Source organism: Saimiri boliviensis, chromosome 12 (assembly GCF_048565385.1).
Source record: "Saimiri boliviensis isolate mSaiBol1 chromosome 12, mSaiBol1.pri, whole genome shotgun sequence".
Lineage (NCBI taxonomy): Eukaryota > Metazoa > Chordata > Mammalia > Primates > Cebidae > Saimiri > Saimiri boliviensis.
This window is the reverse complement of record NC_133460.1, coordinates 7,393,016-7,411,214: the sequence shown is the minus strand read 5'-3', so window position 1 is coordinate 7,411,214 and position 18,199 is coordinate 7,393,016. Positions and strand designations below refer to the sequence as shown.

The following is an 18,199-nucleotide window of genomic DNA, read 5'->3' as shown; positions in this document are numbered from 1 at the left end:
GACAGAGAGACGGGACAGCAAGAGACAGGCAGGACATGAGGGACAGCAAGAGACGGAGGCTTGCCAGGTGCCGTGGTTCATGCCTGCAATCCCAGCACTTAGGGAGGCCGAGGCAGATGGATCATGAGGTCAGGAGTTCAAGACCAGCATGACCAACAGGGAGAAATCTCGTCTCTACTAAAAATACAAAATTAGCTTGACATGGTGGCACATGCCCATAATCCCAGCTACTCAGAAGGCTAAGGCAGGAGAATCGCTTGAACCTAGGAGGCGGAGGTTGCAGTGAGCTGAGAACGCACCATTGCACTCCAGCCTGGGCAAAAAGAGCGAAACTGTCTCAAAAAAAAAAAGAGACAGAGGGTCTCAGGAGATGAAGGGCAGAACATGATAACTGGCAGCCAGGGCTGCTCCTGCCCCACAGAGCTGCAGAGACTGGAGGCCTGTGTCCAGACGCCAACACCACCACCGACCAGCTATGACGTGGGCAGGCCCCCAAGTCCCCATTTTTGTTTTTTGTTTTTTATGAGACAAGAGTCTCACTCTGTCACCCAGGCTGGAGTGCAGTGGCTCAATCTTGGCTCCCCACAACCTCTGCCTCCCGGCTTCAAGCCGTTGTCCTGTCTCAGCCTCTGGAGTAGCTAAGATTACAGGCGCCCGCCACCACGCCCGGCTAATATTTTGTATTTTATTTTTAGTAGAGACTGGGTTTCACCGTATAAACCAGGATGGTATCTATCTCCTCACCTCGTGATCTGCCTGCCTCGGCCTCCCAAAGTGCTGGGATTACAGGGGTGAGCCACCATGCTGGGCTTTTTTCTTTTTCCCTTTTTTTTTTTTTTTTTGAGATAGGGACTTGCTCCGTTGCCCAGGCTAGAGCCCAATGGTCCAAACTGAGCTCACTGCAGCCTCGAACCCCTGGGCTTAAGCAATCCTCCTGCCTCAATCTTCGAGTATCTGGGACCACAGACCCGTGCCACCATGCCTGGCTATTTTTTTCTTTCTTTTATTTTTTATTTGCAGAGATGGGGCTGGCCTTGAACTCCTGGGCTGAAATGATCCTCCCACGTTGGCCTCCAAAAGTGCTGGGATTACAGGCATGAGCCTGGCCACCCGCCAGGCCCCGTGAATGGTGAGGATGAGGCAGCACCGCCCCTGGGCAGGGTTGGGGACTGGGCCTAAGGGTAGAACACACAATGCATACTCCATGTGAGCAGCTGGACCACCAGGTGCAGGATCTTAACACGGGGTCCAAACCAGGGTTCAGAGTGCACACTGAGGCCACTCTGGCGCAGCGGGGAGGAACTGGGCTGCAGAGACCACGTCCTCCTCGGCTTACCAGGCTTGACCAAGCAGGGAGCACGAGCACAGCAGGCCAGGCTGGGTCACCCGTGAGGAGGGCGCGCCCCCTAGTGGCCGCCTGCCCCTTCTCTCCCAGTCCTGGAGACACCTTTACCCAGTGGGAAGAGCTGGGAGGGAGCAGGATCTGCCTTCAGTGGTCCTGGGAGGCAGACCTGCTCCATTCACACAGCGGCGGGACAGGAGTGGAAACCAGAAGCAGGGAGGTTTCCCTGCCAGAAGCGAGATGGAGTGGGGGTGGGCGTGCATTCTGGTGGGAAGCCCCATAACCAGGCCCGCATCCCCATCACCATCAGGCAGCCCATGGCATGAGCAGCTCCAGTGCATAAACCGAGAATCATGTGCCCAGCCACTGCAAAGAGGGGGTCAGGCTCCCTCCTGCTGTGGGGTGAGCCCATCCATCAGCGCCAGCCACAGCTCAGGACAAGCCCTTGCCCTCTGCACACCCATGGGCATCACCAGCTGCCCTATAGCCATAGGCTGCCCCCGACTCCCGGCTCCATACTGCCAGGGTTTCTGGTATAGGATGCCCCCACCAGGAGGTACCCCTTTTACAGCAAAAGAAGAGGGCAGCAGACCCGGGGCTGAGGCACCCATTGGCCCTAGCCTGTGCTGACAGATGGAGCTTGGAGGCGATGCTGCATCCCCACAGGTGGAATTCCTAGGTCCAGGAACCAGGAGAAGTAGAGGGAGTCGTTCTACTAAGCATCACTCCCACGACCCACTTGGGAAATGTGTGCTTCTCATCTTTGCAACTTTAAGCTCTGGGTCTAGTGGGGGAAACTTGTCTATTGGTGAAGCAGCATGAGCTCCTCTGTGCTGACTCCTGACTCTTCCTGGCAAGACACCAGCAAACAAGGAGAAGTGGCCAAGCTGGTGACCCACAGGGCTGCTCACTGTCCTTCCCTGTACAACTGTGATGGTAAATGGGGCTTGGACTCCCAGGAGGGGGGCCTGGACCACCACACCAGTGACAGAAGGGTAGAGAGAGTTTGCCACCATCCCAAGGCAGCCATCCCTGAGTCCTGCTGAGACTGCCCAGGCCATCTGCTCTGCCTGGCATGCCTGTCCCCTCCTTCTCAGCCAGGGCTCATCCCTCAAGGACCGGCCTCAAGCTCACTCTGCCTGGGAAGCCATCCCCGGCAGGGTTAGGCTGGAGCACACATACCAGATCTCCTCCAGCAGAGGCTACCCCAGAGGCCTTATTGATGCCCAGAGCTCAGGCCAGTGTCCTCCGCTCAATGAATACCGCAAAAGAAAAACGGATCAAGACTGGGAGAGGCAGCTTCCACAAAAGGAGAGTACAGAAGAGAAAGCTGGACTAGGGTCCGTCCAAGTATGCAGAAACCTGGGGTGGGACACTCAGGTCTGGTCCACCTCCCCGCCCTGCCAGCTCCTGTCTGGCTCCATTCCCACATCTCTCAGCCTGTCTTCACGTGTCTTCAGGCCCAGCACACCTCCAGAAGGGCCCTGATGGGTACCCTTGTCTCCGGTGACCCCAGCAAGTCTTCAGAGACCCTTCATGGTGCCCAGGGCCACCTCCCTAGGGAAACCCTCTGACCCTGGTCTCGGGCCCCAGCCAGGTCCTGGCTTTCCTCCTCCCACCTCCTTCCCTCAGGAGACTCTTCTCATCCCCTCCTGGGGCAGCACTACATGGTCAGCAAATCAAACAATCTCGACCTTTTCACCTGCAGCCCTGACTCTGCTCAGAGCCATGCTGGGCCCAGACTCCACTGATACATCTAGGTACCACTGGCAGCTCAACAAGGCTGCAGCCAGCCCGGAGCAGCTCTGCTCGGAACATTCACACCAGGTGCCCCTCTATTGAGCACCCCCTCCCTGCCACAGTGCATCCCAGTCCCAGTGACAGGCCTCTCCTCCTACCTCAGGACCGCCAAACCTCTCACTCAACCCTTTTCAAACATTTGGCTTCCTCCTCCCAAAGGTGTCTCACCACCGGCCACATGTCCCTGGCCTGTCCAACCAGCTCAAAGCACCACGTCCCTCTTGCAGGGCCCGGGTAACGGGTCCTCTCGTCTGTAACTGTCTTTGATGGAAGTTGCCTCCCTAGCAGCTAGGGCCAGGCCCAGCACCTGTGTGCAGACACCACTTAACTAGAGTCTCATGGAAAGGCTGGTGGTTCAGATACAACAGACAGGTGGCCAGGGGAAGCTAGAGTGGGGACGTTACGGTGCAAACTAGGGACCAGGATGGGCTCCGACAGGGACCCAGGAGGGGTGGGGTCTTCCAGATGCAGGTGAGTGGGGGTGTCAGGGGCAGCTGATGAGCGGGGCACACAGATGCCCATCCTGACCTCAGTGCTCTGCTGTCCCCTAAACAGCAAGCCTGGAAGGCCCAGCCCAGGGGTCCCAGGCCAGGAGACCTGCACAGAGCCCCATAGGGGCTCCCTGCCTGCCTGCTCACCTTGCACGCCGTACCCACGAGGGCTCCGTCCCGGCTCCAGATGGCGCTCTGCACCAGGTCCCCATGGGCTGCCAGCTCTGCAAAGAAGCAGCAAAGGTTAGGCCCCAGGCAGTGAGGGCACCAGGGAAGTGGGTGGGGTGGGCCCTGCTGGGGCAACTCCCACAGCAAAGGCAGCAGCTACAAGGGTCCCTATCAACCAAGGGGGCAGGGGCAGCAGCTCCTCCCACACAGGCTTCCCTGCACCACGGCTGCTTCCTTCACCCCACCTCTGTGCAGCTATACATCACTCAACTACCTTCTGAGGCTCCCTGCTCCCCAGCTGTCTCTCTCATCCCTCCCAGGCTCACTTCCAACACAGGCCCCACTCCACAGGGTCATTCTCACTCTAAGCCTCTGCTCCTGCCATCTGTACTCTCCCTCACTAGTGTGAGATCTTAAAATACGTCTACATCCTCTGCAACTCCTCCTGTTCCAGGTTGAATTGTACTCCTCTAAAAAGATGGTGAAATCCTAACCCGCACTGCTTTTTGGAGTCTCACTGTTACCCAGGCTGGAGTGTACTGGCGTGATCTCAGCTCACTACAATCTCTGCCTCCCAGGGTTCCAGCAATTCTCCTGCCTCAGCCTCCCAAGTAGCTGGGATTATAGGTGCCTGCCACCATGCCCAGCTAATTTTTGTATTTTTAGTAAAGACAGATTTCACCATGTTGTCCAGGCTGGTCTCGAACTTCTAACCCCAAGTGATCTGCCCACCTCAGTCTCCCAAAGTGCTGGGATTACAGGCGTAAGCCACCGCTCCTGACCTAAGCCCCACTACTTAATGAAGGTGACCTTCTCTGACAATAGAATCTTCGCAGATGATCTAGTTAAGTTGAAGTCAGTAAAATGGGCCTTAATTCAACATGCCTGGTATCCTTATGAAAAAGGGAAATTTGAACAAAGAGACAGATGTGTACAGAGGGAAGACGATATGAAGACTCAGGGAGAAGGCGGCCGTGAACAAGCCAAGGAACGCTGAGGCTACAGAGGCTGGGACAGGCATGAATAGACACTTCCTCCCAGCCTCCAGGGGAGCCAACCCTGCCAGCACCTTGACCTCAGACTTCTGGACTCCAGGACTATGAGACAATCAATTTTTTTTTTTTTGAGACACAGTCTCACTCTGTCACCCAGGCTGGAGTGCAGTGGCTCGATCTAGGCTCACTGCAAACTCCCCCTCTCGGGTTCAAGCCATTCTCCAGCCTCAGCCTCCTGAGTAGCTGGGATTACAGGTGCCTGCCACCATGCCTGACTAATTTTTGTATTTTTAGTAGAGACAGCGTTTCGCCATGTTGGCCAGGCTGGTCTCAAACTCCTGATCTAAGGTGATCCGCCCACCTCAGCCTCCCAAGGTGCTGGGATTAGTAGAGACAGGTTTCACGATGTTGGCCAGGCTGGTCTCGATCTTTTGACCTCATGATCCACCTGTCTCAGCCTCCCAAAGTGCTGGGATTATAGGCATGAGCCACCACACCCAGCCAACAGTTTGTTTTCAAAACAAAAAACAATTTCAAGAAATAACAGTGTGGGGGCTAGGCATGGTGGCTCAAGCCTGTAATCCCAGCACTTTGGGAGGCCAAGGCAGGTGGACTGCTTGAGGCCAGGAATTTGAGATCAGCCTGGGTAGCATAGTCAGATCTCATTTCTGCGGGGAAAAAACAAGAAGCTTGGGTGCAGTGGCTCACGCCTGTAATCCCAGCACTTTGAGAGGCCAAGGTAGGTGGATTGCCTGAGCTCAGGAATTCGAGATCAGCCTAGCCAACATGGTAAAACCTCGTTTCGACTAAAATACCCACCCCCCAAAAAAAAAACTAGCTTGGCATGGCGGCATGCGCCTGTAGTCCCAGTTACTCTGGAGGCTGAGGCATGAGAATGATTTGAATCTAGGAGGCAGAGGTTGCAGTGAGCTGAGATCATGCCACTGCACCCCAGCCTGGGTGACAGAATGAGACTCTGTCTAATAATAGTATAATAATAATTTAAAAAATAATAGTCCAGGCACAGTGGCTGGGATTATAAAAGCGCGCCTGTAATCCCAGCACTTTGGGAAACTGAGGTGGCTGGATCATGAGGTCAGGAGTTCGAGACCAGCCTGGCCAACATAGTGAAACCTCGTCACTATCAAAAATACAAAAACTTAGCCCTGCGTGGTAGTGGGTACCTGTAATCCCAGCTATTCGGGAGGCTGAAGGAGAATTGCCCGAACCCGGGAGTCAGAGGTTGCAGTGAACCAAGATCATGCCATTGCACTCCAGACTGGGCAACAGTACGAGACTCCACCCCAAAAAATAAAAAAAAGGCTGGGTGCAGTGGCTCACGCTTGTTATCCCAACACTTTGGGAGGCCAAGGCAGGTGGATCACAAGGTCAGGAGATCAAGACCATTCTGGCTAACACAGTGAAACCTGTCTCAAAAATAATAGTAATAATAATAGCAGTGTGGGTCACGTCTGTAGTATTAGCACTTTGAAGGCTGAGGCAGGAGTATTGTTTGAGCTCAGGAGTTCAAGGCCAGCTAGTGTAGGCAACATAGCAAGACTCCATGTCAAAAAAATCAAAATAAAAGTGTAAGAAAGTTGTTATTCATCTGTCCTCCTGTTCCCACTGGACAGAGTACCCTCTACTGCAGCCAGCTATTATTCTTTACTTCGCTCAGAATCCATATTAACTTAGTTCCATATTTTCCTCCTTAGGTTTGTTCTCTTAATTCAGGGATCAGTATCTTTCAATACATCATAAATATGAAACATTTGGAAAAACCTGTATTAACAAAAAAGACTGGTGAGCTTTTGATAGGATTATGTGTTGTATCTTTTCACGTTACTATGTAGAAATTTGTCATCTTAACATGTCAGCTAGTAGACATAACTGAGACAGTGAATGTAGTCTATTCCATGAACTTTTTTTTGTTTTGTTTTTGTTTTTGTTTTTTTGTTTTTTGAGACGGAGTTTCGCTCTTCTTACCCAGGCTGGAGTGCAATGGCACGATCTCGGCTCTCCGCAACCTCCGCCTCCTGGGTTCAGGCAATTCTCCTGCCTCAGCCTCCTGAGTAGCTGGGATTATAGGCATGCGCCACCATGCCCAGCTAATGTTTCGTATTTTTAGTAGAGACGGGGTTTCACCATGTTGACCAGGATGGTCTCGATCTCTTGACCTCGTGATCCACCCGCCTCGGCCTCCCAAAGTGCTGGGATTACAGGCTTGAGCCACCACGCTCAGCTATTCCATGAATTTTTATGTAATTAACTTGTCAAAAATTTGTAGTTTTTAGTGTACATGTGTTTAACATCTTTTGTCAAGTTTTTCCTTAAGTATTTGATATTTTTTATGTTATTTCAATTTTAATTGTTCATAACTAGAATATAGAAAATTGATTTTTGTGTTAAAAAAGTTATTATTATTATTATTATTATATTATTATTTTGAGATGGAATTTTGCTGTTGTTGCCCAGGCTGGAGTGCAGAGATTGTTGCACAATCTGGGCTCATTGAAACCCCCGCTTCCCAGGTTCAAGTGATTCTCCTGCTTCAGTCTTCCAAGTAGTTGGGATTATAGGAACCTGCCACCACATCCGGCTAATTTTTTGCACATTTAGTAGAGATGGGGTTTCACCATGTGGGCCAGGCTGGTCTCGAACTTCTGATCTCAGGTGATCCACCCACCCTGGTCTTTCAAAGTGCTAGGATTACAGGCATGAGCCACTGCATCCAGCCGAAAGTTATTTTTTGTTTGTTTTTGAGACAGAGTCTCACTCTGTCACCCAGGCTGGAGTGCAGTGGAGCACTCTGAACTCACTGCAACCTCCACATCCCAGGTTTAAGTGATTCTCCTATCTCAGCCTCCCAAGTAGCTGGGACTACAGGCGCACACCACCATGCCTGGCTAATTTTGTATTTTTAGCCAAGATGGGGTTTTGTCACTGTTGGCCAGGCTGGTCTTGAAATCCTGACCTCAAGTGATCCGCCCACTTTGGCCTCCCAAAGTGCTGGGATTACAGGCGTGAGCCACTGAACCTGGCTATTATTATTATTTTTTGAGAGAGCATCTTGCTGTGTCACCCAGGCCAGAGGGCAGTGGTGTGATCAAAGCTCACTGCAGCTTTCACCTCCTGGGTTCAAGTAATCCTCTCACCTCGGCCTCCAGAGTAGCTGGGACTATAGGCACATGCCATCACACCTGGCTAATTTTTTAATTTTTTTATAGAGATTGGGTCTCACTATGTTGCCCAGTCTGTTTCAAAATCTTGAGCTCACAATATCCTCCCATCCGGGCCTCCCAAAGTGCTAGTATTACAGGTGTGAGCCACAGTGCCTGTTGAATAAGTTATTTTTTTTTAATGGGAAAAAAACAACAGCTATGAGGATGAAAGTGATGGCTATGGAGAGTGGAAAGAGATGGAGTATTTATTATAGCCCTGGAGAATCTGAAGACTTTTATACTATTGAAGTGTGAAACTTTGACACTTGATTTTAAATTTATGTTACTAAACATGCCAACAAAGAAACAAAGTGCTGTCCAGAGTGGGGCTGCCCTGGGAAGGGTGGCCTGTACCTGTCAGGGGCTGCTGCTTGGCCACGTCCCAGACCTTCACAGTGGTTCCTGATGCGCTCACCAGAACACCGTCCGAGGTGGGGTGGAACTGCAGCACCTCCACTGGGAGCTCCTCGGGGCCCAGCACCACCCCAGGGGCTGAGGGCATGGCCTGGCTGGGCCCTGGCAGTCGCCAAAGTTTTACCTGCAGGAAAGACCGAGTCCGTGAGCCCAGGGCTGGGGGCCTCGCTGCCTCGAGTCGGCTGCCGTGACCCCAGCAAGGTCCCGTGTTGGAACCAGGCTACTCCAGGAGACCACACCTTTGGCCTGTCAGTGACGGGAGTGCCCAACTGCCTCAGCTTGCTTGAGCCAGAGGCTGCATACCCCACAACCCAGAAAGGAGAGAGGGAATCTCAGCACCTAAGGCAAGGTCTGAGGCTGCAGAAAGATGAGAGAGTTCAGGCAGGGGCGCTGCTGTCTCCCGCAGCCTCCCTGTCTGCTGTCCTCAGGCTCTAGGTCAGGTCAGAGGTAGGGCTTCAGGCAAGCCCTTTGGAGACAGTGTGAGGCCAGCAACTCAGACCAGCCTGGGAGCTGGGTGGGAGCAGGGAGGCGCAGGACTGGGAGGGAGCCGAGTCCTGTGGGGGTGGGGGTGGGACTCAGAAGGCCCTGGACCACAGGCTGGGACCTGGAGTAGCTCTTCCAACTGGCTCCACTCACCGTCCTGTCGGCAGAGCCCGTGGCCAGGAGGAAGTCATCAAAGGGCGAGAAGTCCAAATCGGTGACCAGGTCTGTGGGAGAGGAATGGCTGAGCCCACCAGAACGTCCTGCTTCCAACCCAGTGTGATTCCCCCTCAAGGCCAGGAAGCAAAGCCCCGGGCTTCTGAGGTGACACCTTGTGCTCACACAGAAGTGGGCTGCAACTCTACAAGGCCCCTCCATACACCATGGGGGCAAACGCCAGAGGCCCCTCCTGTGACACATGTCCCTGAGGCTCTGCTGACCCAGGGTGACCCAAGGGCTCTGGCATCAGGAGGTTGGCAGAAAATGGGCAGGAAGCCCTTGGGTCATGAGGCACCTGCAGAAATGCAGCCACCTAGCCTGACCCCTCCTAGGGCAGCATAGCCCGCTGTTCCTTCAGTCGTGGAAGGTCCCCAGGAGTCACCTAATAAATTGCTTCTCGGTTAAGCAAGCTGGAATTGACTTTAGTACTTTGCAACCAAAGAACCTGAGTGTGATGGCTCACGCCTGTAATCCCAACACTTTGGGAAGCCAAGGCAGGCGGATCACTTGGGCTCAAAAGTTCAAGATCAGCTTGGGCATCATGGTGAAACCCCATCGCTTAAAAAAAATATAAAAATTAGCTGGGTGTGGTGGTGGGTACCTGCTACTTAGGAGGCTGAAGCAGGAAAACTGTTTGAACTCAGGAGGCAGAAGTTGCAGTGAGGGGAGATCATACTACCGCACTCTAGCCTGGGTGACAGAGCCAGACCTTGTCTCAAAAAATAAACGGCCAGGCACGATGGCTAATGCCTGTAATCCCAGCACTTTGTGGGGCTGAGACGGGCTGATCATGAGGTCAGGAGTTCAAGAACAGACCGGCCAACATGGTGAAACCCCACCTCTAGTATAAAGATACAAAAATTAGCTGGGGCATCGTGGCTTGTGCCTGTAATCCCAGCTACTTGGGAGGCTGAGGTAGGAGAACTGCTTGAACCGGGACCCAGGAGGCAGAGGTTGCAGTGAGCCAAGATCGCACCACTGCACTCTAGCCTGGGCTACAGAGTGAGATTCCATTTCAGAAAAATAATAATAATAATAATAAATAAATAATAAATAAGAACTTGAATGGCTCAGCTCCAGAGGTAGGGAGGGGTAGGTGGGGTGCACAGAGTGAGCCAGACCCCAGAGGAAAATGCAGTGGGTGGTTGGGGAGGTAGAGACTAGGTATGAAGGATGGCAAGGGTTGAGGGTGTGAACAGGATGGTCACCAGAGCTGGGAGCACAGTGACCAGCCCCTGCTAGCTGTCTTCCTCCTAGCCAGAGCAGAAGGAAAAAGACGGGACAGACATGGACAGGAACACCTTTGGATAGCCTTGGCCTGCCTACTGGCTGGCAGGACCACAACAGTCCTGGGCCTAAAGCTACAGAACCCCTGCTGCCCTCACTCTGGGGTGTCCTTGCTGGGCCCAGCAGGGCAAAGTAGGTCCCTAGGCAGGTGTAGCAGCTGGCACAGGTGGGCTGGCATCTCAGGCAGGAATGAGATATAATGATATAATCAGGTAATCTAAGTGCCCAGTGTGTGCTGGCACCACAGGTGCCCAGGACTTGACAAGCATAGACCTCACCAAATCCTCACAAGGGTGTAGCAGGTGGCATTGTGGCAGCATCCCCCACCGGAGGATGAGGACACCAAAACCCAGAGAGGGTAACTGCCCCAATTACATAGCTAAGAGACAAGGCTGGCTTCAGAACCTGTGCTGTTCAGCCTGACATGATGCTACCTTTCCTCACTGGAGCAGGCCCCCAGCTGCCACCCCACAGCCTGGACACCAGAAACGTGTCCAGAAGTTGCTCACCCTCTGCCCCCATGGCCACTGGGCTGAAGGGCAACAGTGGCCCTGAGCCGAGAGGCTGAAGGGGCCCCTGAAGGCAGGGCAGCAGCCAGAGCCTCGCCTGCTCATTTCTCCCCACACTGGCACCTATGAGGCAGGAAGGCACCTGGTACCTCTAGGGCAGGTTCCAAGGAAGCTGGAGCTCAGTTTTCTATGAGAAGCTTCCTGGCAGGGTTGCTCTTGCAGGCGAGGCTCTGATCAGTTGCAGGCACAATAAGGCTACAGACTTGCCCACAGGAGACTAGTCCAGTTTCTATCTGGAAAGCCCTAGTAGCAGGGGGCTCACCACCTTGCAAACACCATCAACTTGGGATGGCTCCCTCATGGGTAAAAAGCTTCAAAAAATCAAACATGAAGCCAGGTACACTGGCTCATGCCTATAATCCCAGCACTTTGGGAAGCCAAGACAGGAGAATCACCTGAAGCTAGGAGTTCAAGACCAGCCTGGGCAACACAGCAAGACCTCATCTCCACAAAAAGTAAAAAAAAGCAGCCCGGCATGGTGGTGTCTGCCTACAGTCCTAGCTACTAGAGAGGCTTTAATCAAACCCAAATATGGGCTCCTACAGACCTGGGTTCTGATTCTGGCCCTGCCAGAACAATCAGTAAGTTCCTTACCTTGCGGGAGTCTCAGTTTTCTTAGCTATAAAATGAGTTATTGTTTTAAAATCTACTTCAAAGAGATTTGAGATTAGATGAAAACACAGACTTGTTAAACAAGCTGCAACACAGATGGATCTCTAAAACATGCTACGTGAAAGATGCCAGATTCAAAAGACCATGTATTGCGTGATTCCATTTACATGAGATGCGCAGGAGAGGCCACTCGATAGAGCGGAGGTCAGTAAATATCTCCTGCAAAGGGTAAGGTAGTAAATACTCCAGGATTTCAGGGCTCAACAGTCTCGGTCACAACTCAACTCTGCAGTTGTTGCAAGAAAGCAGCCACAGACTACACATCAATGAATGGGTGTGGCAGTGTTCTAATAAAACTATTTACAAAAACAGGCAGCCAGCTGGATCTGACCGTGACAGTGGTTTGCAGACCTCTGCCACAGAGGCAGGAAGCAGATCAGATGTTGCCTGAGGCTGTGGTAACTGAGGTGGAAACAGATTAACTGCAAAGGAGCACAAGGGATCTTTTGGGAATGATGGAAATGTTCTAAAATTGGATGGCAGTGCGCATCATGACTTGGTAATTTTAATAAGAATTATCAGGCTCTTCATTTAAAACAGGTAATCCAACCAGCCTCAACACTTTGGGAGGCCAAGGCCTGAGGATAGCTCAAGGCCAGGAGTTCAAGGCCAGGCAGGGCAACATAGCAAGACCCTATTTTAGAAAAAATTTTTAGGCCGGGCACGGTAGCTCAAGCCTGTAATCCCAGCACTTTGGGAGGCCGAGGCGGGTGGATCACGAGGTCGAGAGGTCAAGACCATCCTGGTCAACATAGTGAAACCCCATCTCTACTAAAAATACAAAAAACTAGCTGGGCGTGGTGGCGCGTGCCTGTAATCCCAGCTACTTAGGAGGCTGAGGCAGGAGAATTGCCTGAACCCAGGAGGCGGAGGTTGTGGTGAGCCGAGATCGCGCCATTGCACTCCAGCCTGGGTAACGAGAGTGAAACTCCGTCTCAAAAAAAAAAAAAAAAAAAAAGCCAGGCGCGGTGGCTCAAGCCTGTAATCCTAGCACTTTGGGAGGCCGAGGCGGGTGGATCACGAGGTCGAGAGATCGAAACCAACCTGGTCAACATGGTGAAACCCCGTCTCTACTAAAAATACAAAAAATTAGCTGGGCATGGTGGTGCGTGCCTGTAATCCCAGCTACTCAGGAGGTTGAGGCAGGAGCATTGCCTGAACCCAGGAGGCGGAGGTTGCGGTGAGCCGAGATCACGCCATTGCACTCCAGCCTGGGTAACAAGAGCGAAACTCCGTCTCAAAAAAAAAAAAAAAAAAAGAAAAATTTTTTTAAAATTAGCTGAAGGGGGCTGGGCGCGGTGGCTCAAGCCTGTAATCCCAGCAATTTGGGAGGCTGAGGTGGGTGGATCATGAGGTCAAGGGATCGAGACCATCCTGGTCAACATGGTGAAACCCCGTCTCTACTAAAAATACAAAAAAATTAGCTGGGCATGGTGGCACGTGCCTGTAATCCCAGCTACTCAGGAGGCCGAGGCAGGAGAATTGCCTGAACCCAGGAGGCGGAGGTTGCGGTGAGCCAAGATCGCGCCATTGCACTCCAGCCTGGGTAACAAGAGCGAAACTCCGTCTCAAAAAAAAAAAAAAAAAAAAAAAAAAAAAATTAGCTGAAGGGGTGGTGGCATACACCTGTGGTCCTGACAACTTGGGAGGCTGAGGTGAGAGGATTGCTTGAGCCCAAGAGGCCGAGGCTGCAGTGAGCCATGATCATGCCACTGCATTCCAGCCTGAGTGACAAAGCAAGACCCTGTCACAAAAACAAAAACAAACAAAAAACAAGTAATATTGATTGGGCATGGTGGCTCATACCTGTAATGCCAGCACTTTGGAAGGCTGACTTGGGAGGATTGCTTGGGCCCAGGAATTTAAGGCCAGCCGGGACAACAAAGCAAGACCTCGTCTCTACATACATACTTTTTAGAAGTTTTTTTAAAGGGCCAGGCGCGGTGGCTCAAGCCTGTAATCCCAGCACTACAGGAGGCCGAGGCGGGTGGATCACAAGGTCAAGAGATCGAGACCATCCTGGTCAACATGGTGAAACCCCATCTCTACTAAAAATACAAAAAATTAGCTGGGCGTGGTGATGAGTGCCTGTAATCCCAGCTACTCAGGAGACTGAGGCAGGAGAATTCCCTGAACCCAGGAGGCGGAGGTTGCAGTGAGCCAAGATCGAGACATTGCACTCCAGCCTGGGTAACAAGAATGAAACTCTGTCTCAAAAAAAAAAAAAAAAAAAAAAAAAGTTTTTTTAAAAAGTTTAGATGAGAAAACTGAACTGAAGTACTTAGTACAGAGAGCACTCTCCATAAATCTTTACTGATGTTAGTAACTACCATCATTATCATCATCAGAACCCCTCCACCGCCCTGTACACCCAGCCTGAGGACCAGGCATCAATCGCCCTCCCTTACCCGAAGGCCTCCCAACCAGCAGATGGGAATGCAGGCCAGAAAGACTGGGCCCGTGGCCACCGTGGCGGGACAGGGAGAGGCGATGCCAGCTGGGCCGCTCTGCCTCCAACTGAGGAGAGCAAACTGTTCCCTCAAGGCAGGCAGGCTGCCAGGCAGGCTGCTGGGTGCCCCCAGAAGCAGCTGCAGCAGACAAAAGATCCCTTTGTGAGGGCCCATCTCCATCCCTGCAGCCCAGCACAGCCGCCTCCTGGGCGGCTGGGCTGGGGAGGATGCCTCGTAGACTGGGGGCTCCAGGAGATACAGGGCTCAGAGCCATCCAGTAAGGAGTCCTTGGTAGGGACAGGGAGCCAGCATCAGCCTGGACCCCAGGAGTGGCCACTGCACACTCCGCTCCAGCCAGCTCACAAGTGGAGCACACAGCTTCCCTCCTCTCTGCCCAGGACAGAATTCTACACCAGGATGAAGCCTTCTGAGCCCCACCGTCTCTCAGAGAATGCACAGACAGGGAGACAGGAGGGACCCGGAAAGCCATGGGGTGGTGGGACCAGGTGAGGATGAATTTCTGGCCCTGGGAAGGGAGGTACAAGTACCAGGCTTCACCCACTAGACAGGCACCCACTCACCTGAATGGCAGCCCAGGTGGGCCACGCATCGCTTGTCCTCTCCTTGGCCTTGCAGAGGCACAATGCCCAGTACACCTGTTAAACAAACAGAGGGGCTCTGACTTCAGGCCCCAGAGAATCACCAACCTTCCTGCCTAGGGCTCCCAGAGGAGATGAGACCCAGCAGCTCAGCCTCGGACCTTCCCAGAGCCTCCATCAATCACAAGATCACATCCTCTGCACACAGTGATGCCCCACAGGTAGGTTCTGGACCCATGCATGAACCATCCATTCCTCGGATGGATACAGAAGACGTTAGGCAAGGTCTTTTTTTTTTTTGAGACGGAGTTTCGCTCTTGTTGCCCAGGCTGGAGTGCAATGGCGCGATCTCGGCTCACCGCAACCTCCGCCTCCTGGGTTCAGGCAATTCTCCTGCCTCAGCCTCCTGAGTAGCTGGGATTACAGGCACGCGCCACCATGCCCAGCTAATTTTTTGTATTTTTAGTAGAGACGGGGTTTCACCATGTTGACCAGGATGGTCTGGATCTCTCGATCTCGTGATCCACCCGCCTCGGCCTCCCAAAGTGCTGGGATTACAGGCTTGAGTAGGCAAGGTCTTTTTTCACACAAGGTCCTCTCTTTTTCACACGAGTTGTACAAAAGGGAGTTTGGGGCTTTTGTATGGGGCTTATGGCTACCATTTGCCACTTTTCCCATCTTCACCTGAGAAAGAAGACAACACTTAAGGTGGCAGATGTGAGAGATCCAGAGAGGTCAGGGCCGACAGTACATGTGACCCTTTGGGTACCAATCTGCCTGAAACCCCTGACCTCTTAGTTAGGCTGAAACGTTATCCATTTTTTTTTTTTTTTTTTTTTTTGAGACAGAGTGTCGCTCTTGTTACCCAGGCTGGAGTGCAATGGCACGATCTCGGCTCACTGCAACCTCCACCTCCTAGGTTCAAGCAATTCTCCTGCCTCAGCCTCCTGAGCAGCTGGGATTACAGGCACGCACCACCATACCCAGCTAATTTTTTGTATTTTTAGTAGAGACGGGGTTTCACCACGTTGACCAGGATGGTCTCGATCTCTCGACCTCGTGATCCACCCGCCTCGGCCTCCCAAAGTGCTGGGATTACAGGCTTGAGCCACCGCGCCCGGCCAACGTTATCCATTTTTTTGCTTAAGCCAGCTTGAGGTCTGAGTTACCAGTGGCAATCAAGACAGTGCCAACCAACAAGTGGGCTTTTCAAAGCCTGTGTTCCTAGCCATCCAGGGCCCACAGATGAGGAGCAGGGAGCACAAGGGACAGCTGGAAATACAAGTGTCAGTCCCCTCCCAGCCCTCCTGGCCACGTTCTTACATGTGGTTTCTACACACATATGCCCTAATCGAAAGCAGATTACTGCATGTTTACCAGTTTGTGGGGTTCTAAGGCCTGACATGGGGTTCACCTGAGCCCCCAAAGGCTGTTCTGTTCCAAGTCTCCAACCACACTAAGCCTGCCCCTGCTCCCCACCCCATCTACGGTGACGATGACCAAATAGGTGAGCAAATTGCCACACTCATGGCCACCCCCCACCTGGACAGTCGGAGTTGAAGGCGATCAAGCTACAGCTTGATTTAATGTGGTTCCTGCATGAAGGGGCAGTTCCTGCTCGAATGTTGCTGATCCAGGCCTGAAAATCAAGAGTGAAGAAGTAAGTGGTGAGATCCAGGGTTCCACCTCCTCACATGCCTAAAGCAAGAGGTGGGGTATAATCCAGGGAATTCTAGCTCAAAGCTGCACCAAATTGAGATGCATTCCTTTATTTACTTGTTTTCTTTTTGGGACAGAGTCTCGCTCTGTCACCCAGGCTGGACTGTAGTGGTGTGATCTCAGATCACTGCAACCTCTGCCTTCTCAGCCACCATACTCAGCCGTGATATATTCCTTCAGATCAAACTCTGTCCCCACTCACAAAGTCCCTTAGAAAAAGCAAAATGTACACTGGACACGGTGGCTTATGCCTGTAATCCCAGCACTTTGAGAGGCCAAGGTGGGCGGATCACGAGGTCAGAAGTTCAAGACCAGTCTGACCAATATGGTGAAACCCTGTCTCTACTAAAAATACAAAAGTTAGCCAGGCTAACTACAAGTGGTGGTGCACACTTGTAATCCCAGCTACTCGGGAGGCTGAGGCAGGAGAATCGCTTGAACCCGGGAGGCAGAGATTGCAGTGAGCCGAGATCGTGCTACTGCACTCCAGCCTGGGCAACAGAACAAGATTCCATCACAAAAAAAAAAAAAAAAAAAAAAAAAAGGAAAGAAAGGAAGAAAACACAAAATGTGGGCCTGACGCAGTGGCTCACACATGTAATCCCAGCACTTTGGGAGGCCAAGGCGGGCACATCACCCAGAGGTCAGGAGTTTGAGACCAGCCTGGCCAGCACGGCAAAACCCCATCTCTACTAAAACACAAAAATTAGCCAGGCATGGTGGTGGGCACCTATAAGCCCAGCTACTGGGGAGGTTGAGGCAATCATTTGAACCAGGGAGGCGGAAGTTGCAGTGAGCCGAGATGATGCAACTGCACTCCAGCCTGGGCAACCAAGTGAGACTCAGTCTCAAAAACAAACAAAAAAAGGAAAACGCAAAATGTGGCCAGGCCTCCTCCAAGTACCAAGAGAAAAATCACCTAAGCTCAGAGAGGGGAACAGTCAAGGCCTGGCCTCATCAGGATACACCTCTCCAAAAAGTCTCCTAAGTGAGTGAAAGGCACACACCCCCACTCAAGGGGAGGCAAAGGAGTGCTTTTCTGAAACTAAGATCTGCAAGGTACACATATTTTCTGTTGTCATCAAAGCACCACTCAGCATTCTTTCCTGCCCTCAATGACAGAACACCTACGTTTCCCAATCCACCCATCCGTAGCACCCTGGAAACCACCTCCACCACCTGAAGTTTCTAGATCAACGTTAACCTGCTATGGTTAGAGTGTCAGTTCCACCCTATTATTTCTCCCTCCTGATTCGTGTTTACTGTATAAACACAATGACTGGAAATATCTCTGAAAAGAACAGATCACCTGTACTCCCACCTCCCAACATAAACTGTTTTAAGTTCTCCCTACAGTCTGGGGTGCCATACCTATTTGCTTATGTTGCTGGACTGAGGCCCACCCAGGAGCAGGAACCAGGGCCCATCAAGTATTCTCCAGACTCCTCCAAGCGGTACTTGAGTCACTGACTGTCTTGATGCAAACATAGGTACTTCCTCCTAACTTTTTTTTTTCTTTTTTTATACAGAGTCTCACTCTGTTGCTGAGAATGGTATGTACTGGCAGGATCTCGGCTCACTTTGACCTCTTCTTCCTGGGCTCAAGTAATCCTCCAACCTCAGCCTCCGAAGCAGCTGGTACCACAGGAATGAGCCACCATGCCTATTTTTTTTTTTTTTTAACTTGTTGTACAGAGGGGTTTTGCCATGTTTCCCAGGCTGGTCTTGAACTTCTGAGCTCAAAGCAATCCACCCACCCCAGCCTCCCAAGTA

At 52.0% G+C, this 18,199-nt stretch overlaps 1 protein-coding gene across 2 annotated transcripts in view; it reads right to left on the bottom strand.

Moving 5' to 3' along the window:
- Window positions 1-18,199, bottom strand: part of CORO7 (coronin 7) — a 64,719-nt gene that overhangs the window by 45,004 nt on the left and 1,516 nt on the right. The window contains exons 2-6 of one of the 2 annotated variants that reach the window (XM_039478366.2): window positions 16,250-16,346; window positions 14,690-14,764; window positions 9,068-9,138; window positions 8,372-8,555; window positions 3,781-3,857 (exon numbers count right to left, since the gene is read on the bottom strand). In XM_039478366.2, coding sequence (XP_039334300.2) covers window positions 3,781-3,857; window positions 8,372-8,555; window positions 9,068-9,138; window positions 14,690-14,764; window positions 16,250-16,346 — 504 coding nt within the window. The remainder of the gene's footprint in view (window positions 1-3,780; window positions 3,858-8,371; window positions 8,556-9,067; window positions 9,139-14,689; window positions 14,765-16,249; window positions 16,347-18,199) is intronic. The other variant, XM_074381656.1, reaches the window with a different exon arrangement.